Below are 27,403 nucleotides of genomic sequence, written 5' to 3'. Positions count from 1 at the left end.
AAAATGTGTCAATAGTGTAGATTCCTTCTGCTACATTTGTGGCAGCTTTACTGTTCTCGGTCAAAGGACAAATATCACTGATTTCGTTAAGAAAGTGTACTTTGCATACTTTGACGTAAACCTTGCAGATCAGGACAATTCATGGGCTCCAAATAAAGTGTGTAAGTCATGTGTAGAAAATTTACGACAGTGGAGCAAGGGAAAAGGCCAAAAATTAGCTTTTGGCATTCCAATGATTTGGCGTGAACCGAAAAATCAAGTAGATGACTACTATTTTGGTTTAGTTCAGACTTCTGGTTATAATAAGCAGAATAAGAAAAAAATCGTGTATCCAAATCTTGACTCAGCAATTCAGCCAGTTGCTCATTCCAGTGAAATAGCCATGCCAATTTATACAGGACTTCCTTTACTTGAGAACGAGCATGATCGGGATATGCCAGATGTTCTTGAGGAACAAGACCCAGATGTTGATTTAGACAATGAAAATTTAATTTCTAGTTCTGGATCGCAACGTTTTACTCAAGCGGAATTGAATGACTTAGTAAGAGATTTGTTATTACTACTATAACAAGCCAAAAGGTTATTTTACCGGTGACATAAGTTAAGTTTAAGGGAGATGGTAAATCCTATATTTGCTTGTTATAGTAGTAATAACAATATATAAGTACACCAGTTTAGCAATTCGTTAGTAGAGGTATATGCAAGTTCGGTTCACTTAAAACCTTGATATTTCAGGTCTACCTACTCACTGATGAGAGCTCAAAAAAGGGTTGAAACCGGTCTGGGTAGTGACTTCTTCTCATAATGTAAAACAGTAATACATCTCCTAGGAGCTGCATTTTACATTATGAGAGAATATTAAGGACAGTGACGGAGCTTGCTCCACCTTTGCTCTGAGTTGCCCTGGTGTTGTACTACCCAAGTGATTACTTACACTTGGGCTCGCCGATAGTTTTTTCGGCATGAAACTCTAGGATTTCGATCTGAGTTTCATGCCGAACCATTTTGACCCAGCTGTAGAATAATACGGGATTTACCATCTCCCTTAAACTTAACTCATGTCACCGGTAAAATAGCCTTTTGGCTTGTTATAGTAGTGATATTTTATACGTTTTAATACTTCATTCACATTTAACATAATCCACCATGTCATAAGCAAGACTTGTAAATATTATTTGTTGTTAGTCTCTTGCTTGTAATATATTATTCATATAAATGCTTTAAGTTTTGTTTGTTATTGATTAATTATTTAATCTTAGAATATGTAATAATAATGAAAAGACTCTATATATATAAATATGTCATTCATTTTATTTAGTTTATTCTGTAAAATTTATTATAAGAAACTGTGTGTATGTATCTTTAAATGTATATTATATGAATTGTGATATATCTTTTTATTTCTGTATATAAGAGTGATTTTATGCAATTCTTCTGATTGGATTGATTGGCTGCTAAAGGAGAAATGGAGTTTATTTTAGTTAGCTCGTGTGAAGAATGTGAGCTACTGTGTATAAACAGAGAGGTCAGTGGATATAAGCTGAACTGGTTAGAACTGGATTTTGACGGGAAGAAGGAACATAGTTGATTGGAAAACGAAAGTAAGTAAAAGAAGAAGCTTTAGGGACAGCATAGAGACCGGGTGTGTGTGTAACAGAAGGGGAGTTGATATGTGCCATAAATTGACTATGAAAGGACCGGGAATTAATAGGCATCGTGAATTACTTCTATGGGAGTTCTGATACTACAATATTTTCCAAATGGTTAGTGAAAGAACAGTGCAGAACCGAAGTTAATACATAGAAGAAAATAAGGATTTAGTAGATAACTAAAACCAAGTGCTTCAAGACTTGTGTATTTCTGTGTCTATAATTCAGTTATTATAGTGGAAGATTTCTTTAGAATTGTGCTGCTATAAAGAAAAAGTCAACAAGAATTTCAAATGTGCCTTTGCAAATTCGATGTGTGGAAACAGTGTTGTGTCCTGAATAAGCTATGAAATGTTTATTATAAAATATTCAGGTCACAACCTCAAATACAACTAAGGCAGAGAATATGGAATGTTGGCATAGGACAAGTGTAAGCTGTTTACAAGTACAAAACACTTAAAATTTAGGAATTTCATGAATTTGTATAATAAGCTTTTATATTATATATATAATCTGTATTAAGTGTGAACCAGTTATAGAGATCCATGTAAGCTGGCAAATCCATTTCAAAAAGCCAGTCTCTAGTACTAAATTAGCAAGGCCTATGAGTCAGGGTTCAAGGGTCACTTTTGCCGTCCTGCATTATGGAAAAGAAGGAAGGGAGAGAAGTATTGGAAAAGGAAGCCTAAGCATCTTCCAAGAAAGGAAGGCAGACACACGTGCGAAAATAAATAGAGGGAGCTAAGGTGATCGATGTTAGCACACGTGATCACGTTGGCACGAATCGGGAAGTTCGAGATTTGCTGAGAGGAAAGGGTTAAACAAAAAGGCCTTGCAAGCACGATTCTAGATCTTTTTTCCTGGATTCCTGGTTCCTGATCTCTTGGAGAGCAGTCGAGCTCCTCGCCGTCGTCGGGGGAAGTTCCTGGCTTATCGCGGAAGGCATTTGGATCGTCTGTCATAGTGTTTTGAGCCAAGCTATATCCGTGCACTGGATGCTGAGCGACGTCGTGCGACGGACAAACCAAATTGATGCCGTTCCAATCAAGGCGATGTCACCTTGCCGACCCCCCCAGTTTCTTGCGGAGATTCTACTCACACAGATCTTTGGAAGATATCCTCTAAAGTGACTATATTGAAGGCCTTGATGACCAGACAAGGCAGGAACGAGTCTTAAGAATTCAAGGACAGACATGGTAATGTAGACTTTTGAAATACTAATTCCAGTTATAGAAGAGTGTGAATTCCTTGTGAGGACATTTATACTGGACTGAACTTAAGGGACTGTAAGAGTAGCCTAACAACTAGGCATAGGTCTGAAGCAGTGTTAAGATTTGTTAGCCCACAAGGCCGAGTAGATATCTGATTATGTTAAACTTAATGTGTAAATTGTGCTATTGTGTTAACTGATGGCCACGTGTATCAGAATGGCCTGATGATGACCTATGAATTTTATACTTTATGATTGTATTAGTGTTATTTGCAATTTAGCATGTGTGATTAGTACAAATTAATTAGAGCCTTTGAACTAAATTGAGTGCTACCATATTAACCTGCTTAAATTGTATTATTGTGTATCATCTTGAAGCTCATTAAATTGTTTCATTCATGTACTTGCCTGACCTGCTTATGTTATATGAATTCAAAACTACCGCTCATAAAAGCATCAACGAACTAAGCAGGATAAGGTTACAGGCAAATTCATCGAAAAACAATTAATCGAAAGACAATTCATCGAATGCAATTCATCGAACAGCAATTCGTCGAAAGAGCAATTTGCTGAATAAACAATTTAACGAATGGCAATTCGTCGAAAATGCAATTCATCGAAAAAACAATTCACCTAAAATTTTTCGATGAATTCTTTCATAATTCATCGAAAAGTCATTTTTCTTGCAAACTATTTTTAGAAAATGTTCAGTAACAATGCGGTATGTTACCCATGATGCAGACAACATATGGAAGTGAGCATTAAAACGTAATAATTATTTTCTTGCATTTTATAACATTTAATGTAATTGTACATCCTGCTTCATTGTCCAGTTAGCGATTTATCTGTAGGGAAGACAGGAGTACCACATGCACTTATCTCCCGAATAACCTCGAAAACATGTAATGCAGTTAATAAGGGAAGGAATAGGCTAAAAAATTCGTTCTACTAAATTTTGTCACAATAAGTCTAGTCGATTGAAATTAAAAATTTCATTAAATTTGATCCATCCAGAAATTGCTAATATCATTTAGGAACTTCTTTACGGAAATGTCATGATAAAAGTGATCCATTACGAACTAAAACTGAACCGTGCATTCACCTTCTTGTTCTGAAAACTTCTGCGAATTCTGCTAAGTCTGCGAGTTATTGTAATACATAATTTGGACACTTTTCTTTGTAGCCCCAAATATAGCTGAACTGAAAACTGGAACGGTTCAACATTTTTTTTGTAAAAGTTTCAAATATGGAATCCAAATAAAATTTTTTCATTAATAAATGTAATAAATAAATAAATTTACTGAACGTAAGTTAGTAGGCCTAATACTGAGATGACTAGGCTTATCCTCCTGGAAATAGGCAAATCGGACAAGAAAGACAATAAGAATCCATATTGTTCTGTAATTATCCCCCATCTAGACTACTGTGCTCAGATTTGGTCACCTAGGTTTCTTCTTGATGGGGAGGAGGTGGAGAGGATCCAGAGGCGAGTGACCAAGATGATAGCAGGTCTGTGGAATGAACCGTATGAGAACAGGTTGAGGATTTGTGGGTTGCAAAAATTGGTTGATAGGCGGAGGAGGGGAGATATGATTGAGACATTCAAATTACTGAAGGGTTTCTATAAAATTAATTCAGAAGATATTTTTGAGAACAAGGCTGGTTGTGGGAGGACTAGGGGACATCCATGGAAACTGGGCAAAAGTGTGGTTAGTAAAGGTGTTAGAGCTGGGTTCTTTACTTTTAGAGTAGTGAATGAGTGGAATGCGCTCCCTGAGTCTTTGGTGGATGCTGTGACAGTGAATGAGTTTAAGGCGAGGTATGATAGATACTGTATGAATGTCAGATAGTTGTGATGAATATGATTGGGGCCTCCCTCGATGAGTCTAATGACTCCCTGGAGTTGCCCGTAATAATAGTAATAATAATTATTCCTTAGTAAAGCAGCACTGCTATACCAACAATCATTATATTGAGGAGGATGAGGGAAAATAGTATTAATCATTAATATTACCACTACTACTACTACTAATAATAAATTGATTCTTTGATGTAAATATTTTTCACAATATAATAATAAAATATACAGGAATTCAGAGTAAAAATATTGGAAAACTTGAAAAAAATTCATTCCTGAAGATTTTTCAATCATGTTTTTTATTTATTTATTTATTCCTGTTTCTGTTATTCCTCAACGACCAGAGTGACACATGCACTTATCTCCTGAATAACCTCGAAAGCAAGTAATTGCAGTTAATAAGGGAAGGAATAGGCTAAGAATACTAATGAGTATATGTGTGGGTATATTTCTGGGTTTTTAGGAGGTGATCGGTGCAGTTTGTTAAAAAAAAATAAAAGGTTAAAATATTCTCTAGGAAAGGAAAATAATAAAATAAGGAATGATGAATAAAGAGTCTTAAAAAACAAACCTGTAAACCTTTTAGAATCATACTCATTTGGTGTTATATTTAGATGAGCAGTGGTTGGAAGTCTTATTCGACTTTTGAAGGATGCCAGTGGTCGGCAGATCACAGTTAGAAAACACAGTGCTAAAGGAAATTGGAATTGGGTTGAGTTGTTTTGAATTAAGGAAGAAGCAACTGGCCTTAAATCCCTGCATGTTTTTCCAATTCGGTTCGCTTGGTTTTCGGCAAGAAAAAAAACCAAGTTTCAGAGAGGAAAAACCTTCCATCCTCGTATGAGACAGGCTAACTCACCTTCAGGTTAAACACCCTGATAAAGGCACTTGACATCCTTGATAAACATAGGATGCTATAAATTCTAAATGCTGCTATTTAGAATTTATGATCAGAGATGTTGAAGCCTAGATTAATATCATGGCTTTTAAGATGTCATTAAAAAAGTTTTTTTTTAAGGGGAAGGGACGGAAAAATATGCTACTGCACGTCGCGACAAAATTTCTAGGGCCGGCCCTGGGGCCAGTCCTGGTGAATATGGTGTTTGAGGTAGATAGTGAAATCCCAAGTCATATATTGTCTGTTGGATTTCATAAGCAGGTGCAATGTCCTGCAAAAGCAACACGCCTCTGCTTACTTTCTCGCATCGTTTTTCCTTTAGTACCTCCTTCAATTCCTTCAGAGCTGCTGTAACAGTTTCACCTTTCTTGAGGTAAGGTAAGGATTACACCATCCATATCCTAAAAGACAATGGCAAGAACTTTCCCTGCTGACTGTTTGGTTCGAAACTTCTTTGGCCATGGAGAACCTTGGTGTCTCCACTCCGTTGACTGTTGTTTGTTCTCTAGGTCATAGTGATGAAGCCATGTTTCATCAACGGTTAGAATATGAGCTAAAAATTTTCACAAGGATGAAATCCCTTTATGAAATGTTCTTTTAACATCTCAACTATACCCGACTCAGTGGATATCATTCACTGCAACCAGTATGCCCCGCCAAAAAATCGCTTTCCGAACGAAGTAGGATAAATAGTAGTTATAAATAGTAGGATAATAAAAAGATATATACCTCTCAAAATAATCCAAAACAAACAAACAAAAAAAAAAAAAAATTGCACACACATCTTCGCCCCCACATGCCTTATAATTCATTTTTCGGTGAACTGTATTTTCGATGAATTGTGATTTTTCGATGAATTGTTGTTTTTCGATCAATTGCGTTTCAATGAATTGTCTTTTCGATTAACTGCTCATTGGTGAATTGCTTTTTCGGGGAATTGTCTTTCGATGAATTGCTTTTTTGATTAATTGTTGTTCGATAAACTGATTTTCGATGAATTGTTTATTTGGTGAATTGCTTTTTCGATGAATTGTTGTTCGATGAATTGCCTTCGATGAATTGTCTTTCGCTAAACTGTTTTTCGATGAACTCTCCGGATACCGCGGGATAAACCCATGAGTATAAATATATTAAGCGAGTCACGACTGTGAGAAAGAAATAAGCAAGCGGAGGAATAAGATTAATCTTGATTAAATTATCATTATCTCTCTGAAGGGGTCACCCTGAGCAAGAATCTTTTCTATCCTAGGTATTAGCTGGCGCAGCAAAAGAAATAAACGTGTTAATACTTATAGGGTGAACTCCATCAGGTTGTAGTGTGATAAATTGATGTTTAGAGCATAGAAAGGCCAATAAGACTGCAGAGATCCTAAGAAATATATTAATTTGATAAGAGACAAAAAGAGTTACGTACATGTGTGAGAGAGAAAGGAAAAATAAGTAAAGATTAGTGGTGAGCTTGCTATAAGAACGAGGATAGGATATAAGGAAACATTATAACAAATGGTGCAAACGATAGGATAAAAGAAAGATATAAAGCAATAGAAGTAAATCTAAACGATTAGAGTATAAACAAATTAATAACAACAGTAACCCGGTAGGAGTTGTCCTTTCTGTAACCTGTGAAGCTATAACTGTTAACTCTGTCGGATATATTTTGGCCTTAGCTGTGGTGTTATGTCGATTAATGGTCGGATGTTAGATGTACTAAAGTACTTTCCCCTCGAAATAATAAGTCTCATGTTGTTCTATTGAGTGTTAGCTGATTGAGAAAAATTATAGTGTAGCCTGTCATAAGATTAATTATTGTAACATCCGGAAGGTCAAACTTTTAAGAACTGTTTTCAACTTGATTGAGTGAACATAAGGAACTGATAAATGAGTGATTGATAATTTATTGATTGTAATAATTCTGAATGCTTTAAACTGAGCTAATATATTTATGATAAGATTCATCCAATTAGATAGAGAGAAATATGTCAGAGAAATAATAATGCTTTATGAATTAACAAGTGTTAACATTAGTCATGATCCTCAAACCTAATCGAGAAGTTATTAATGTTTGAATGTGAATTCTTATAATATTTTAATTGGATAACTTTTTACAGATAGTTAAACTTAAATGTATATATTGTACTTTTCCACATTAAATGTTTTCTTTTGTTGAGTTAAACTTGGTGTTTGCCTGATTTTCTTTCATTGCACTGCTCATAATATTATTCGGACCATTGCAGAAGCCTTAAAAGCTATTAATAACCTCGGCCTGAAAACAAAGTGGTAAAATAAGTATAGTTGATGATTGATTCCTCTATATTATTTAGACTAATCTGAATATAGGGTGGCGCAGTATAATATAAATTTCTTTATATTCAGATGAGCATCAATCAACAACTAACCAAGTATAACGAAAATTAAAGAGGTAAAGATAAGAATAAATAACCAACATAAATGGAACAGTTAGCTAGGTAGGACGACACAACAGTATTAAAATGAACATAATGGAAAGAAGTATGACTGCCTATTAGAATAGCTACTCCACCATATGCAGGGCCAATTCTAGTTCTGTCCATGCATACAAGAGTGATATTCCTTACTGGGTTTTAAATAAGTTTCTTGCAAACAGAAACAAAAAAGTTTGTGTTTCTACAGGAGGTGCTTGATATCATTGATATTCTGGTGAAATCCATGATAGGTCCATTGTAAAAAATTTTACAATGGACCTGATTTCTGGGAGGTTGATGACTTGCTCTTATTGTGTTTGTATTTCTCATTAGACATAATGAGAAATACAAACACATTTTGGGAAGTATAAATACTTCCCAAAATTTTGGGAAGTATAAATGTCCAGTGTCCATCTCTTATTTGGGAAAAATATCCAACGCATCATTGGATATGTCAGAATCACCAAGTTCAAGTTCCTTTCAGTAAATACTGCAGTATCCATTTTTTTTTTTTTTTTTTGTGGAAGAGTCTGGTGGTTTGTCTTTAAGTGATAACCTGCCATAATTCATAATTTGGGAACAGAGTGGGACTGTATATTGTGCAACTGATGCACTCAAAAGAGAAACAGTCATGATTGTAAAGTTCAGGCATGGTGAAATCAAATGGTGGCATAGATTTATGAGTGTGAGTTGCTGTTTTTATTTATTTATTTATTTTGTTTGATGATACAGCAGCCATGAGCCTCTTTTACTGAGAGGTATGGCACCATCTCAATCCTCCCTATATTTTTATCTAGGCTTGGGATCGGCATAGCTGAAGAATCATACCTATGGCTGGAGGGACCATCTTAAGTATTCCTGACTGTAATTCATGTGTGCTCATGGGGCCAGTTTGCCTGTTCTGGGAGATGAAAAAATCCAAGTTTCTGGGTGAAAAAAACTTCCATGTGAGGCTGGCTAGCTCACCTTTCATTGAAAGAGACCAGATAAAGGTTCCTTCTGTTATGAACAGGAATTGAACCCAGATCTTTCCGACCAAAGGACTTTGTCTATACCAACTGAGCTATGGAGGCTTGAGTTGCTGTTGACATTTTCTTAATTGTTACCTTCTCTGCGTAAGAGGATCTCAGAACAGATGTGGTGATGGTGGCTTACTTTCTTCTTGCATCCTATGATAGGTAAATAAAGAAAATAAATAAAGAAATGTTTATGCATTTTATAATTCATAATCAAAGAATCACCTTTGTTAAAGTTTAACCTCAGCACAAGCTGCCTAACATTTCTATTGTTATTTTACTCTATGCAAGTATATAAATGAAATGTAATTAAAAAGTTTCTCCACTACTAATTAATTACTAAGATACCTTAAACTCCAGTTGTTGAATACGAATTATCTCCACTTCTCCACCAATAGGTTTAAAGCTTTCCTCTTCTTTAATAACAGCATTTACACCACATAAAGTCTGCTTATAGTCACCTGTAAATTTCTCAATGCGGGAATGCATAAGCTCTAGATTTGTCACCCTAATTTGAATACGTTCTTCTAGCCGAACAAGCTGACGCTGAAGGCTTTCAAGCTAAACAATAAAATGAAATAAATGTCCTACTAATAATTTTCAAAAACAATACTAAATGTACAATGAAACTGCTTGCAAAATAAGAAATTTTGATTTGAACCTATTTAGAATTAACATCTGAAAGCTTATTCAATTCAAAAACAGTCAGCCTACTCTTTTATTATTACAAAAAAAAAAAAAAGGAATCAACTGACTTCACTTGGCGAGAAACTTATCTATATATACTTAATCATAAACTCATTCACAAATTCAGGCTAGTACTTATATATTGCTCTCAATGTAAAAAAAAATATTACTCCTTACCTTTTAATCCAATACTTTTACAGAATTCAAGGGATGGCTGCTTGTCCCCCCCCCCCATCTACTCTGGATATAATCTCTTCTGTATTAATCTGCCTTTCATAACTTAAACATCTGTCATATCACCACATTTCAGCCTACCAATTAAATTTTGCAATTTACATTATTTCAACCTCTCTACATAACCAACATACCAGATTACCGAAAATGTTTCAGTCTCTGTACTGCCCACTCTCGAGAATTTCCACATTGCAAGGGATGCTATATTTTTTTTAATATTTTGTAGCACATTAGCAGATCTGACTATTAGTAACATATCAAAAAGAAAAATGTGATGAATTTCTTAAAATTCAAAATAATACATTAAATATATAGTTCTATATCACACACTTGTATAAAGATTAATTTCTTGTAAAAAAATTTTTAAAACTGGGTATGTATGTTGTCACGGATAAAATCTGACTCAGTATAAAGCTCAGGTGGATAATTATATCTACCTAAGAACAGAAATAAGATGACTATGGTCATTAATATACTGAGAGCAGTTGACTAAAATATATATACTCAAAAACAGGCACCTATCACTTTTCGCCACGTACTTCACCAATAGATACAACCTCCCCCAACCAAACCCAAAATATTAAAATCCCAAAACACACTCCCCTACCCCCTTCCAGAACAGGGACTATATCAAATCTTTTACCATACCATATATCTGAGGCACATCTGAAAAACTGAAAATCCTAAAAAAAAAAAAATACAACCTTGTAACCATTTACAGACCATATAAAAAATTGGCATCCTTTATTTTCTTCCCCCCAAAGACCAGCCACACTCCTTATACCTGCTAGGTACTAAAAAGTCATAACCTCTCCTACTATAGCCAAACAGGCAGATGAGCCAACATCAGAATTGCTGAACACAAGGAACTACATCCAGTTCCATTACTATAACCACTCAAGGCTTCCTGATCATGCCTTGTACAGCTAACACATGATATGATGATAAAAGGCTACATTAACAGGAGCAAATTTAAATATGAAAGACTTTTCCTGGAATCTGCTTCAGTCTTAAGGAACAACCCAAACCTCAACAAGTTTGACTGTATATGAAACTGTCTCAAATCTGGGAAGCACTCATTCTTAGAATTTCAACCTGACAACTAAGGACACCAATCCTAGCTCACTAACGGGTGCTGTTTAGGACTTTAGACTTTCCTTTGTTGTTCTGCTTCAGTCATACTTACCCCCACTCCATGTAGTGCCTTGGTGTGCATATCAATTTGTTCACTGTTCCCTGATTATGGAAATTTGACTTTGCCAAAATACTGGAAATGTTAATTAAAAGTTATTCTAATTAATATACAGTGTATGTGCAATATCCTTAAATAATACTGGAATGAAGAAAAGTGTAGTAAGAAGGAAAGAACAAAAGAAAAGTAACATGACTGGGAGGTCCACTCTGCCACAAACAGGTTCACCATGTGGAGAAAAGAAAGAGAGCGAGAGAGAGAGAGATGAGTAGGATTACTGAGGATAAGGAAGGTGAGCATGATGTGAAGGAAATATAGCAGATTGGGGAAAATGGTATTCATTGGAAAGGTGAATGCTGAGTGAGGGTAGGATGCTTGGAAGGGAGGAGAGAGAGAGAGAGAGAGATAAGGATTCAAACAAATGAAAAATGAGTTGAGAACCATGAGAATACTAGGAAGGCTAATTAATGTGAAGCAAAGAGTAGAAGTGTGTGTGTGAGAGAGAGAGATGAGAATAACAGAAAGAGAGAAAGCAAGAACCAGAGAAAGAGAGGTAATTAGGAGTACTGAAAGCTCCACTGTTTAACCTTTATGACAGTGATATTGTCAGTGGACTGAAGGGGGACATCACGTTGTTTGCAGATGATATGAAGTTGATTAGGTGGTTGATTTATGGTTTATTTGTGCAAGGACAGCAAAGATCATACAGTACCACATCAGATGTTACAGCAGAATACAAGGTAATAACAAATAGACACACAGAGATAAATTAGTAAATCATGTGTTACGTACAAAGAAATTAAGTCAAGCAATGAAGTATATACACAAAAAGAATTTATAATCAGACATGTTTGTATAAATTAATCTTTGAAAAAGGTAAAAATGTTGTGGAATTTACATGAGACTGATAAGTTTTTCTGAGTGTATATGGTCACCAAATAAATAAAATTTCATTCCTCTCTTATGTGAAGTGCTGACACTCCACCAAAATACAAACGATGAGTAGTGTTTGGCATTGTTCATATATAGGTGGATTGTCAGCTCTCAGTAAATAAGAATATGTAAGATCACAGTGTATGAGGATATTAGCAAGAATAATTTCCTCTCTTCTATTTCTATGTTGACTAGACTGACAATGATTAATTTCAGGCTTAATCTTGCAATTTGTTTGTCAGTGCTTCTTTCCATGATGACTGCAACTGGTTAACCAGATTTGATCTTATTAACTGTTTTATATAGGAATGTCAAACAGTATGATGAAAAAATATGACCTGATCTAACAGCTATATGTGCAGTTTCATTTCCCTTAATTCCATTGTGGCTGCATAATCCAGCATAATCAAACATTAAAATTAAAGGTCCTCATTTTATACAACAGTTGTAAAACATCATAAAGCACTGGATGTGGATTATACACAAGAGACGACTTGCAAGCTAAATGGCATGCAGTTTTGCTATATTGTATTAATGCAATCAAGTGGGATCTGATTGGATATATTATTATTATTATTATGGGTATCCCCATGGAGTCAGTAGACTCATCGTGGGAGACCCAAACTAGCAAAACAATATCTGTCATATCTCTTCTTGAATTCATTTACAGACAAAGAGCTCACAACTAAGTCAGGCAATGAATTCCACTCATTCACCACCCTCCAGGCAAAAAACCTTGTTCTGACACTCTTGTTAACCACACTCTTCTTCAATTTTCAGGGATGACCTCTTGTTCTTCCATCACTATCACACAGCCGAAACATTTCTCCTGCATCAATCCTATAAAAACCTTTCAGTAATTTAAATGTTTCTATCATATCCCCTCTTCTCTGTCTATCAACCAACTTCTGCAATACACAAGCTCTCAATCTATCAATGTAGGGGGCATTTTTTACATCACTCACCAACTTAGTCACTCTTCTCTGAACCCTCTCCACAGCCTCCTCATCTCCAAGGAATCCAGCTGACCAGACCTGAGCACAGTAATCCAAATGTGGAAGCATCAATGCTTTATAAAGGGAAATAATAACCTATTTATCTCTGGATGTTAGTGTGTTCCTCAACAACCAAGTAATCCTATGTGCAATCTTGGACACCTTAGCAATGTGTCCCCTGAACTTCATCTCCCTATCCACCAACACCCCTAAGTCCCTAGCCTCATCAATCTTTTGGAATACTGTTCCATCACTGTAGTACATAGCTGGTAGTCTTTTAATCCCAAAATGCATGACTTTACACTTTTCCACATTGAACTGACATCCATTGCCTTTTGTTCATTCTACCAGCTTATTTAAATCATCCTGCAAACTTTCAACATCAGCTTGATTTTTTATCATGCTACCCAACTTTGCATCATCAGCAAACAACTGTATGTCTCCCTTTAAGCCATTTCCTATATCATTTATAGGATAAATGATATAGGAAATGAAAATTATATAAATATATAAAATATATAAATTATATAAAATTATATAAATACAAACTAAACAACAATGGCCCAAGCACAGAGCCCTGAGGCACACCACTGGTCACCTGCCTCATCCCAGACTCGGCTCCACCATACACCACCTTCTGGTATCTTTCCCTGAGCCATTCTCCTATCCATATCACCAATTTAGTATCCATTCCCATCTGCTCCAATTTGTGTAACAGTGTTCCATGGGGTATCCTGTCAAAAGCCTTAGCACATTCCAGAAGTACCACTGTGTAGCCAGTTCTTGAAAGTTCATTTTTCTTCAGGTGCTTTCAGGCACAAACTTTGTTTGCTCACACTTGGATAAAGGATTAAACTAAATTTATTATAGTCTAACCAAGTGAAAAATAAACTTTCAATATCTTTCTCTAAATCCAGAGTAATTTAATAAAAAGGTGGCACACCTTTTGGCAACTCCTATAGGTAAAGATGACCTCGCTGTTGCTTCGGCCTGGTATCTCCACTTCTGGGCCTGGCTCCCACTGAAGAGACCTCAATAAAGGTTGAAACTAGTCTGGGTAGTGGCCCTTCCCTTAATGCATAACATTATACATATCTGCAAGGAGATGTGTTTTGCATTATGGGAGATACTGGGATAGGAGTGATGTTAGCTTGGTCCACCTTTGCTACAAGTTGCCTGGTGTTGTACTACCTTACCCCAGTTCCTGAAGATATTTTCAGGCACAAACTTTGTTTGCTCACACTTGGATAAAGGATTAAACTAAATTTATTATAGTGTAGCCAGTTCCTTTGTCCAACTCAGATGTCATTCTATTATAAAAAGTTAATAGATTGCTAAGGCAGGATCTACCTTTAACAAAACCAAGTTGGCCTCTATTGAGTATCATATCCTGATCCACCCATTCTTGAATTTTGTCTTTAACCAACTTTTCCAATACTTTTACCACTACTCCTGAGATGGTGATTAGTCTGTAATTAACTACCACAGTTTTAGAGCCACCCTTATGCAAAGGAACCATTTTACCTAACTTCCACTCCCTAGGGACCATACCAAAGTTCAAACTTAAGTTAAATATTCAAGTAAGAGGGGGTTGACAATTCCACATTCACACAACACCCGAGCTGATATTCCATCTAAACCTACAGCAGTGTTTGTATTTAAATTTTGCAATATATTAAATACCTCTGATTTCTTAGCTTCAATTCTCACATTAGTTATTGCTATAGGTGCAGAGATATCCTCACTTGGGTGATAGACTTTTGAAAAGTGATCACTCAGCAACTCAACAATTACATCTGATTTTGTCACCTCAATACCATCAGCACCCACTAAAGTTATCCTTCCAAAGTCATTCTTCCTTTTACTTGCCACATAGCGGAAGAACTCTTTGGGATTATCCTTGATCTCATTGGCTAAGGTCTTCTCATAGTCTGATTTATCTTTTCTTACTATGCTGGTAACTTTCCTAGCTTGAGCCTTGTACTGCTCATGAGTGTACTGATCACATTTCTCCTCGTACATTCTCAATAACATTTTCTTTTTTTGTAGATCAAGCTTGATACTACTGCTCATCAATCTCATGCCAACCTTGTTTGTTTTCCTGACCATGGGGACACAATCTGATATTGCTTTCCTCAGATACCTGCTGATTTTATCCCATGCACTGCTAACATCTTTCCCCTGCAATATGTTCTGCCATAGGATGGCTGCAAGATCACTCCGAAGCTTGTTATAATTGCCTAACCTGTAGTTCCGTACATACTCCTTCTTACAGAAAAATCCACAGATTGTGCAACCTCCCAAGTCAATACCACATGATCACTTTCACCAATTGGAGGTAACGAGGACACCTTACTTATGGATATATCCTCTAAACCAATAACCAGGTCTAATACTCTCACACCACGTGTCCTTTCAGTTATGTGCTGTTTCAAGTAATTATCTCGTAGATGTATGAACTCCATTTCCTTTTTGCTACGTGATATTTCCTCCATCCAATTGATATCACCATAATTAAAATCCCCCATAATAATCATTAAACCTGCACTCATTGCACTAATTTGCTGATGCCTGAATTCAATATCTCCCCCTGTACCCCCCCCCCCCGGCCTATAGCAGCATCCAACTGTATATTTAGTTGCGTTGGTCACTATTTCACACCAGACCGCCTCATAATAATACCAGGAAACAGAGAAAAATCAACAGGGGACTCAGATCTTGAGCTATCAGTACAGATGGCAAGAATCCAAGGTGTACTGCCTTGCACACATTAAACAATTGCAGATAGACAGATGATAGTATATGAGGCTTCTATATTTGACAAAATGAGCAGTTGCAGGATGGAGTAAAAACTTGCTATGAAAGAATCCTATGCTTGTATGCTTCGTGAAGATAATGTTGTCAACATTTGTCAATAGCATGCTTAATCTCTAATACACACCTACAAGGTCATGTGGCAGTCTGACGTGTGTGGTATCGAACTTCCCAAAGAAATAAATACTAGTCCATGTAGGATACTCTATGAGAGACTTAATTTTTAGGGCATAGTTTAAAGTTAGAGAGAAGTGTTTCCTTCTAAGTGATAGAACCAGTTCATTTGCTTCAACATACAGACTTTGAGTGTATGATGTGCAAAAGGCACCAGCAACTATCCATATATCTCATGATAGGTGGGAGCCAACAATTGCAGAATACTCTGCCTTGCAGAACCGTTAGACTTGACACCCATGATCCAGCCTTGAACATATGACCACATAATAAAGATAAAACAGTGAATAAGGATCTGTCCTCCAATCAAATAGATTAAATGCGCTCTTGCACTTATCTTTTAGTTGACAAATGCATGGAAGGAACATAAAAGTTCTGTCAAAGATGAGTCCTAAGAAACTGGCTTCTGTTGCCACTGGAATAATAGTCAGCCCCCCCATTTCTTAACTCAGTTCCCGAGTGAAGAATGTGTTTTCAGCAGAAGTGTACAGAGACACTTTTTCTGCTGAACACCTAAATCCATTACAAAGAGCTCATAGAGAAACAGGATCAATTGCTTCCTGATGTCTTTCAATTATCCTAATGTTACAAGAGTGACATCATCAACATAAAGAGCATTGATTACAGTGGGAAGAAGCAGTTTAGTGATTGAGTTAACTTTGACAGCAAAGAGTGTTACAGAGCATTGGAGAACATCCTCTTTTTGATGATATGGATGAGATTTCATACGTCCCACTCTGACCTGGAAGATTCAGCTACACAGAAAGCTTTTCATAAATACACGAAGATGCTTTCTGATGTTATAGAAGTATTTTAATATGTTTGGAAAATTATGGAGACGATTACCGTGTTTGAGTAAAACTTTAGTTTAATATAAACCAAAATCAACACTCGATGTTTCAACCTTCATATCAAGGTCATCTTCTGGAGCATATTTTAATATGCTGTATCTCCAGGCTGAGTCACAAGCTTTTGCTATGTCAAAGAATATGAATACCACATGTTCTCATTTTAATAATGCATCTTTTATGATTGTTTCTAAATGGACCAAATGGTGCAAAGTTGTCTATAAAAGATGCATTGTGTGTATTTGAGAGAAGATAGTTGCTTTCTGATGATGCAAAGTTGGGTAAGGTAATACCCAACTTTGCATCATCAAGTTAATCAAGTTGATGTAGAGAGCTTGCAGGATGATTTAAATAGGCTAACAGTTAGGACAAACCATAATGGATATCAATTTAATGTGGAAAAGTGAAAAGTTATGCATTTTGGAATAAAAAATATTACAAGCAGTGTACCACATTAATTGAACTCCAAAACTGTACTCCATTAACTATACTCCAGAAAATAAATGAAGTCAGGTATTTAGGGGTGAGTAGTAGATAGAGAGCTGAAGTTTAGAGGGCATATTGCTAAAGTGGCCAGGGTAGCTCACAGATTACTTCGCTACTGAAGAACACACTAACAACCAGAGATAAAGGAATTTACATTACTCTTTATAAAGCCTTGATACGACCACATCGAAATTACTGTGTTCAGGTCTGGTCATCAGGGTTTCTTGGGGATGAGGAAGTGATGGAGAAAATTCAGAGGTGAATGACCAAGATGATGAGTAGTCAGTGGAATGCTCCAATAGATTGTGGATTTGTGAATTGCAAAAGTTGATTGACAGATTAAAAAAAAAGGGGGGGGGGATATGAAAGAAACATCATCATCATCATCAAATTCCTGACATGTACCCTCATGGGGTGTACAGAATATTATGATAGTACTACATGAAAATCTTACATCGTTACTAACTTCCTATCAACAATTTTCCTCTAAATCAATCTGTTATCTGTCAAGACTCCAACATTATCATATCTTATATTTCTGTCTTCTTAGGCACTTTTTACTCTATCAACCCACTATATCTTGGTTTTCCTCTGGGTCTTTTCCTGCTAACCTGGCAGAGAACACTTATTTTGTTAATCTTCCTCTCCCATTCTGTTTAAGTGACCATACCACCTAACAACAACACTTTGTTTCATAACTTATTGTACTTTCAAGGATAAAAGACTTGCTGAGACTAGCTCTGCTAACACGTTCCTAAAAGGTGCATCCCTAGAGGGCTAAATTGGGTTGTATATCCCAATATCAGGATATCTAAACACAAGGACTACATACAGTTCCACCAATACGGCCGTTCAGAACTTCCTGACGATGCATTGGACACCCACCACAGAATGCACTGGAAGAAGGCTACTTTATTACGCTACAATAAGTACAAGTATGAAAGATTATTCCATGAATCAGCCTCAGCTCTGAAAAAACTTCCCAAACCTCAAAAAATTTGGGTGGGTACATGAGATTGTCCCAAATTTCTGAAGCATACATTCTAAGATCGTCAGCCCAAAGGCCAAGACAACCCAATTTAGCTTGCTAGGGAGTAGGCTTTTAGGACTCTAGGACTGACTTTAGTTGCCTTTCTTCAGTCTTGTTTGCTTAGTATGAGTGCCTGCATGCACATATTGTTTTGTGATCCCTGAAGATGCAACATAACATAGCCAAAAGATAGGTAGTTATTAATTAAAGTTTTTATAATTAATAATTTAGTTTATGTTGTCATTTCCTAAAAAATTAGAGGCATAACCTTCCATAAACAGTATTTTAATTCATTAATTATAAAAATCTAAATTCTCTTCCCATTGTTGACAGGTGGTGGGTACTGCAAAAAAAGAACCTTTTCTGTTGTAAGTAATGGAATGCCTAACATAGATTTTCCATAATCTATTCCAAATACATAGGGTAAGAGGGAAGCTGTAGAATCATGTTCTACTTTCCAATCAGTAACAGATGTCACAGATTGGATATCCAATGATAAAGTATTCACCCCCTACTGATATTCTATTTGATGGTATTGACTGGAGGGCAGCCATATACAATTCTCCAAGCAATATCCCTCCTGTTAGGGTATCCTTGAAAGTACAATAGGCTATGAAACAAAGTGTTGTTGTCAGTACCCAACTGTGGAAGTTCACAGCAAAAGAGGTTAAAGATTTCTTAATACCAAATTTCACTTTTTTTTTAATGCAAAGAATGTCTGTGCCAGATTGTTGTAACAATCTTTGAGTTAAGCACAGAATGTTGTAGCATTCAGGAACAAGCTAGCAACGGTTGGTCGATTGGTAGAACCTCTGCTACTAATGGCTCACAAAAAAAAGTTAAGCTAGCTTGAGCGCGGTTAGTAGTTGGAAGGGTACCAATCTTTCGATGCTGTTGCCACACTCTCCCTCGATGAGTCTTTCGACTCCCTGGAGGTGTCACATAATAATAATAATAATAATAATAAAGCTCCAAGGAGTCCAACAACACATCGAGGGTGGGCACCTGCACAACAGCTCTCATTCTCCACCATGTCGCACTCCACACTTCATATCCACCAATGCCGCTATTGCCCACCACCACTAGTATTTTCACAGACAATCACAAACATTCATGCCCATGGCAAGATTTGAAAGCCTTTTGGCTGTAGAGGGGGATACGCTAACCACTTGGCCAACCAGGCCAGCAGTATTATTATTATGATTAATAATATACAAGCACCTCCATGGAGTTTGAAGACTCATCACAGGAGACCCAATCTATCACACCTCTCCTTGAACCTATTAACAGAAAACGCACTCACAACTAACTCTGGCAATCTTTTCCACTCATTCACCACTCTCCAAGCAAAAAATCTAGTCCTCACACTACCCACTGACAACATCCTTTATTCAACTTCCAGGGATGACCCCTTGTTCTGGCCCCTCTAGTGAAGTGCTGAAACATTTCCACGGCATTTATCCTATAAAATCCTTTAAGTAACTTAAATGTTTCTGTCATATCCCCCTCTTTTTCTCCTATTAACCAACTTCTACAATCTGCACTCCTTCAATCAATCCTCACTGGGAACATTCCACAGGCCACTCACCATCATTGTCACTCGCCTCTGAATCCTCTCCACTGCTTCCTCATTCCCAAGAAACCCAGCGGACCAGACTTGAGCACAGTAATCCAGATGTGTGTATCAAGGCCTTATAAATTGGAATAACAGCTTCCTATCACTTGTTAATGTGTTCTTCAATAGCTAAGTAATCTTATGGGATACCTTAGCAACTTTAGCAATATGTCCTCTAAACTTTAACTATCTGTCTACCCCCCCACTAAATCTCTAGCTTCATCTATTCCCGGCAGTACAGTGCCATCAATGTGATACACAGCTTGTCATCTATTTATCCCAAAATGCATAACTTTACATTTCTTGACATTAAACTGACACCCATTAGCTTTTGCCCATAGTGACAGCCTGTTTAAACCTGCAAGCTCTCCACTTCACCTTGAATAACTATTAATCTACCTAATTTTGCATCATCAGCAAACAACTGAATATTTCAATAATAAATTTAGTTTAATCCTTTATCCAACCCCAGTAAGGTAGTACAACACCATATTCAGTCCTGAAGATATCTTCAGGTGCAAACTTTGTTTGCTCACACTTGGATAAAGGATTAAACTAAATTTATTATAGTCTAACCAAGTGAAAAATAAACTGCCAACTGAATATTTCCTTTCAAGCCATTTCCTATAACATTTATGTATAAATTAAACAGCAATGATCCCAGCACTGAACTGTATTAAAGCTTTTTTTTTTTTTTTTTTTTTAACACAGTTCAGTTTTTAACACTAGTCACCTTTTTTTTTATTCGATTCTGCCCCTCCATATACCACTTTTTGATATCTGTCCAGAAGCCACCCTCTTATCCACTTAACCAGTGTCATATCCATCCCCATTTGTTCTACTTTGTGTAACAGTGTTCTATGTGACATTCTGTCAAATGACTTTCCAAAATCCAGCAAAATCATTGTGTAGCCATTTTCTTTATTCAACTCAACTATTACTCAATTATAAAAAGTTAGTAAATTATTAAGGCATGAACGACCCTTCACAAAGCCATGCTGATCCTCATACAGTATCATATTTTTATCTACCCATTCTTGAACTCTCTTTTTATACCAATTTTTCCTGTACTTTACCTCCGCGCTTGAGATACTGATTGCTCTATAATTTGCTACTGTAGCCTTAGAATCTCCCTTATGCAAAGGAATAATTCCCCCCCCCCTCTTCCCACTCCCTTGGAACTCTACAAGAGCTGAGATTTAAATTAAATAGCTTAGTCAAAGGCATTGCCAGTTCACTTGAACATTCTTGCAAAACCCTGGCTGATATCCCATTTAATCCCATAGCTGTATTTGAGATTCTGCAATATCGTAAGAACCTCCAATTCATCCACCTCTGTTCCCAGATTAGTGTCTGTCACATAGGTTAAAGTAGTAACCTCACCAGGAAGATATATGCTTGCAAAGTGGTCACTCAGTAACTCAACTGTTTTATCCGCTTCTGTCTTCTTGTGACCATCATCATTTATTAAGGTTAATCTTCTATAGTTATTCTTCCTCTTACTTGCCACATAACAAAAGAAAGAACTCTATGGGATTTCCTTTCGCCTGCTCTAGGGATCCCAGAAGTTCCATAAAATACGGGATCATCCCATTTTTGGCTAATACGTCCCGTTGTGCCAAGAAAACTCTTTGGGACAGCTTTTTGTCCTGCATTTTAGAGTTCAAGACTGAATAACAAAATCGATGAGTTACAATTTCTATTCTATTACAAAAATCACTCTCCGTCATTACAGGGAATTGTATATGCGTTGTTATTTCTCAAGGCGAGTGGTGGCAGCATTGCAACAATGATAAGTTTGTTAGAACAGTGCTCATGTGCACTAACATTCTGGTGTGTGCTGTGATATTGACTCAGCTTTAAATAGCATGGAACGGTCTGTTGGCCCACGCCATTTTAGAAGCTTGCTCCAAGAGAAACAGGTTAGTGCTTGCAGAGTATTAATTACTGTACGGCTGCTGTTAAAATGTATGGTTTTTCAATTCTCCTGTGGCCCTGTTGAACGTTGAAAATGCCGAAAAGGAAGTGTGATTATAGAGACGCTTTAAAAACTCAATTTAAAAAAATCTACTAAATTGGGTGAGCTAGATAAAGTGGAGTGTATTGCTTGTGGTGGCTTGTTTAGCATCAAGCATGGTGGAAAGTCTGACATTACCCAGCACATTGCTATGAAAAGACATAAATCTGCATCTCAAGCTAGTACAAGTGCAAAAGCCAGTGATTTCTTTACCAAGAAAGAGATGGGGGAAGTGGAAAAGAATCTTGTTGCAGAAGAAGCAACTTTCGTGTATCACACGTGTTTTCACACCAGAGTTTTCAATCAATGGACTGTACATCTAAAATAATACGTAAGTTATATGATAGAAAATTTATGTGTGGGCAAATGAAAACATAAGTGTTAATTGTAAATGTTTTGGCTCCATTTGCAATCAAGCAATTCAAACTGGAAATGGAAAAAGCAAATTATATATCTACCCTGATTGTTGCTTCAAACCATGGTGTTTCAAAATTAGTCACCCTCAGTCATAAGTGTCCCGTATTATTTTCCAATGTATCTGGGATCCCTAGCCTGCTCAGCTAAATCTTCCCATCATCTGTTGCCTTCCTTGCGATACTGATCACCTTTCTTGCCCGAGCCTTCTACTGTTCATGAGTTTGATGGTCACCTTTCTGTTTATATGCCCTCCACAGCCTTTTTGTCTTCTGCAGCTCATGCTTAATGATATTACTCATTCATCTAACTCCTACCCGATGAATCCCACTTACTGTACACAAATTAATACTGCTTCTTCTAGAAGACCCTTAACTATATTCCATGCACTACTAACATAATTACCCTGCAGTGTTTTATGCCATTGTATAGATTTAAGCTTTTTCCTAATCATGTTACAATCACCTGCCTTGTAGTTCCACAAATATCCCTTGTTGATAGAATATTCCTCACGTTTTACAATCTCCCAAGGCAAGACTGCATGGTCACTTTCACCAATTAGAGGCATGTTGTGACCTGGTTATGGATAGCTCTTCTGATCCTATGACCAGGTCCAATACTCTCCCACCCCTAGTCATCTCCATCACGTGTTGATAAAGTAATTATCCCTCAGCAAGTGTATAAATTCTATTTCCTTTCTGCCATGTGATGTTTCTCCTTCCTTCCAGTACACATCGCCATAGTTGAAGTTCCCCCCCCCCATAATAATCACTCAACCTGTACTCATTGCACTAATTTGGTGATGCATGTCTTCCAGATCATCTGTGGAACTTCCTGGTCTATAGCAACAACCAACTGTATATTTTGTGTTATTGGTCTTAATCTCACACCAGATTGCCTCAAATGAACAGCCACCCTCCTGCCTGTCTCCTATTCTTTTTGGTTGCAATTCATCTGCTATCATCTGCAGTACTCTCTCCCCCATCCTATCTTCCCTGAAAATACTAAACCCTTCACACTGAATTTCTGTAACTGCATCATCTGCTATTAGCCAAGTCTTACTAATGCCTATAACTTTTGGCGAAGTTGCACTAAGCAATGCCAAAAATTCCTCCCTCTTGTTCTTGACACTTCTGGCATTAGTATATAGAAATGGCAACATCCTTTATTCTCCCACCCACCTTTACTTTCTGAATTGACCACCCTATTCAATATTTTTGCTTGAGAGACTAGATTCCTCACTTGATCATTCTCACACTTACTCACTTCATTGGTGCCGTCACAAACCCACTTGCTTCCACCCTAACTGCTTAAGTTTCGCTGAATTTGCATGTCAGCATGCTCAGTGAACAAAGCTCTCTCTCTGCAGACACCTAACACCAAAACTATTCAGATGCAGTCCATTTGCATTGTACAAATCCTTCTTTCTGTCAAACAGAGACCACAGATCCACAAATTCTGCATCATTCATTTTGCACAATCTACACATAGACTCAATGCCCTCCAACTCAATTCTTCTCTATCATAGCATGATAGGAGACTGAATCTTTGCCTTCTCGCTCTTCAGTTTTGCCTCTTTTAACAACTCCTTTACATCCTCCCTCATAGACTACTTCTCGCCCCTCAAATCATTGATACCAACTAAGACAATCATTTCCTTTGCCTTACCTTTTTGCAACCAGACGACGTGATTAATGCCGTGAATTTTTGCTATTTTGCTCCCAGGAAACACGATTTTGTCATACTTTTTGTAAAGTCATTGTCATATCCCCATGTGCCCCGAGGGCACAGAGGTCTGACATATGTCGGTTTACAGGCTGAAGTTAACCCTGTGAGAGACAGTCCTCAGCAGAGTGCCAGCAGCATCGAACGATTGGTCCCCTTCTAACTAATAATCATGCTCAGACTTGCTTAACTTTTTGCAGAAGCCATTAGTAGCAGAGACTCTACCAATCAACCAACTTTTTCTGGTGTAAAGTACTCTCCTGATTATTAAGTCTCCATACATAATTTTCTCAACTTGCTTTCCTTTTTCTTCGGTCGATCTTTATTATTCTTTCGGATCACCTGCTTTTTTCTTTTTTCAACCCTGCTTAACTCTTGCTGTTTCTGTAGTTTTTGGACCTTTATAATAATTTACTCCAAACAGGGGGGGGGGGAGATGAAAACTCAGGTAGAATAAGAAAAGGTAATATATGTGTGATTGGTCTGCAATATTTTATGGATTTTTGAAACTGTATTACTTAAATACAGAATTTTAAGATTGGAAACCCAAATCCTCCATGCTTCTTAGATAGTCGAAGAAATTTCTTTCTAACTCCTTGGTATTGGTGGAACTAAAAAATTGCTTTTCTTCAGCTTCTGTGATGTCTGTAATATTTATTATGTATAACTGAGAAGGGAAGATTATGGTTTTGAGTAGTAAGACTTTAGAGAAAAGTTCCCCAATTTTCCAGTCCTCTGACGTTTTCTTTCAATCTTCTTGTATATAAGTTCTTGAACTGGTAATATTGGGTAAGTGGAGAAGGGAAGTTCGAGTATAATGAGGGGATTCTCCCTTAGGGGTTAGTCTAAAAAGAATGCCTCCTTAATTTTGTCTTGTCTGCATTAGCAGTTAATCTACTGATTTTGCTGAATTTTTTAAAATATGAAAAAAGATGTATATGGAATAATTATCCTTCAATGTGTCCACTTCATCATAAGAATATGCCAATACCTTATTTTCCTTCATAGTTGAAGGAAATGATGAGTTATTCCTCACAAAGCACATGTTATTCCTCGCAAAGCACATGTATTGTTGACTTCCTGCAAGGTTCAACAACAAATGCAAAGAGCAATGAACTAAGAGGCCAACCTAGTTTGACTCGTTTTTGAATTTTGACTGTGTCTCATAGGAACCCATTAACTGGTAGATGATTAGTTGAATTGGCATAGGCTTCTTTAATAACAGATAGTAGCTTTTTACTCAAACCAATTTGTTAGTGGATGTGGAACAGAAATGGATGCCAGATATTATCAAATACTTGAGTAAGGTCTAATTATAGCACTGTGATGGTTTGCTTTTTCGTATTAACTAAGCAGATTAGATCACATATCAGAAATAGATAAAATTCTACTGCTCGGCCTGGAACTCCACACACACCTGTGTGCTTTTAATTATGTATCTCATTCCCACTTTGAGCCTGTTATTGATAATGCATAAAAATATCTTGTAGAATATTAGATAGAGAAATAGGTCTCCAGCTGCTGATTAAGGTGAGGTGTCTAATAGGTTTTGGAATGATGATGGTATGGCTTGCTACAAATTCACTTGGTATGTGTCCTGATGAGAGAAAAGTATTACATAGTATAACTAGAATGGGAAGAATAGAATCCTAAGCCTTACAGTAAAGTTTTGTCCCTATACCATCGAGGTCCTTGTCTGGCATTCTCTATAGGCTGTGATAACTTCAGATGCTGTAATGGGTTTGTCAAGTCCATCTTGGATATGAACAGGAAAGCCAAGAGTTCCAATTTCCAAGAGTTATAATTTCCCACAGTACTAATGTCTTCAAACAGATTTTTATAGTATTTTTGAAAAGAGTCAAGTATGTTTTGAGTGGTGAACATGTCTTCTCCATCAATGCAGATTTGAGTGATAGTGCTTTCTTTGCAGAATTTAGTCAATTGTCTATAGAATAATGCAGCCGAAAGGCTATCTGCTAAGTGCTGCTGCATTCTTATTTTAAAATTTCATTCCTCTGCTTGTTTATGCCTTTCCATTTCTATCTCTATGTTAACATTTCTAATGATGTTGTTACATTCTAGACCACTGAATCGGTTTGCTGCAAACCAACTTCTCTCTTTATATACAGATCTTTCAACTTTTTTCTTTTGAGGAAAGCTTATTCATTTCCCATTCCATCATATTCTGTTTTACTGCTTGTTTAAATTTTAACCACACATCCCAGTTCCAGGTAACATTCCAATTTGAAGAAAAGGTCTGGAATTTGGTTGAAAAGATCAACAGAAAATTTGATGGAAGCCTTCATGATCCAGAACTGATCTCTACTTGTTCCATGCAGCAGAATTAAGTAGAACTGAATTATGATCTGACATGTGGATGTCAAGATGTTTTTATCTGAATTATTCCTTTTTATAAGGGAAGAAGAGATATAAATTCGATCAAGACGGGTATCAATACCTTTATCCATGTACATGTAAGCCTGGAGATTAAGTTTGTGAATCTTCTATATGTCTACTAGTTGAGCTGATCAGTGGGAGTCAGACCCAGAAGTGATACCAATGTTGAAGTAATGCAGAAGTCATATTTCCATATACAAGTAGCCAAAAGCTGTCACACTTTAGATGGTGAAAGTTTTTTCACTTGTTATACTATAAATTAAAGATGCTAAGAAATTATATTCTTGGTTTCATCCTTTATTGAAATATAAGCAAAGTTTGTAATGAAGGCACTTTGTGATTGGACTACTTGTATATACAGGGTGTCCCAAAATTCACGCAAGAAGTAATTTTGATAAAAAACACAGGTTTTTAATTAAAAATTGTAATTTCTTATTGATTCATAAAGTATACAGTATAGGGTTATGCATGGAATAGCATATCAGGTAAATGGCCTCCACAGCTTTGCTGGCACATATGCACTCTTTTATAGAAATTTTCCATGACCGTTTTGCATAAATGTGGCTGAATTTCGCTCAATTTCCTCCTTCAAGGCATGGGTGGTCATGGGCTTGTTGGCATAAACCTTAGACTTCAAAAAAAAAAACCCCAAAGAAAAAGGTCCAACGCCGTTAAGTCACATGATCTTGGCGGCCAATTCTGATCACCAAAACGGGAAATTACACGACCAGGAAATGACTCATGCAGTAATTGAATGTTTCTCGGGCTGT

General features: G+C 36.7%; 1 protein-coding gene across 1 annotated transcript in view; it reads right to left on the bottom strand.

Moving 5' to 3' along the window:
• LOC150107495 (uncharacterized) overlaps positions 1–27,403 on the bottom strand; it is a 1,121,546-nt gene that overhangs the window by 438,477 nt on the left and 655,666 nt on the right. Inside the window, exon 51 of the mRNA XM_090392112.1 lies at positions 9,421–9,633. Coding sequence (XP_090248238.1) covers positions 9,421–9,633 — 213 coding nt within the window. The remainder of the gene's footprint in view (positions 1–9,420; positions 9,634–27,403) is intronic.

Source organism: Typopeltis vanoorti, chromosome 4 (assembly GCF_054136105.1).
Source record: "Typopeltis vanoorti isolate ZY-2024b chromosome 4, IOZ_Tvanoo_1.0, whole genome shotgun sequence".
Classification (NCBI taxonomy): domain Eukaryota; kingdom Metazoa; phylum Arthropoda; class Arachnida; order Uropygi; family Thelyphonidae; genus Typopeltis; species Typopeltis vanoorti.
Note: the sequence above shows the minus strand (reverse complement) of the source record. Positions and strands in the feature narration are given on the sequence as shown.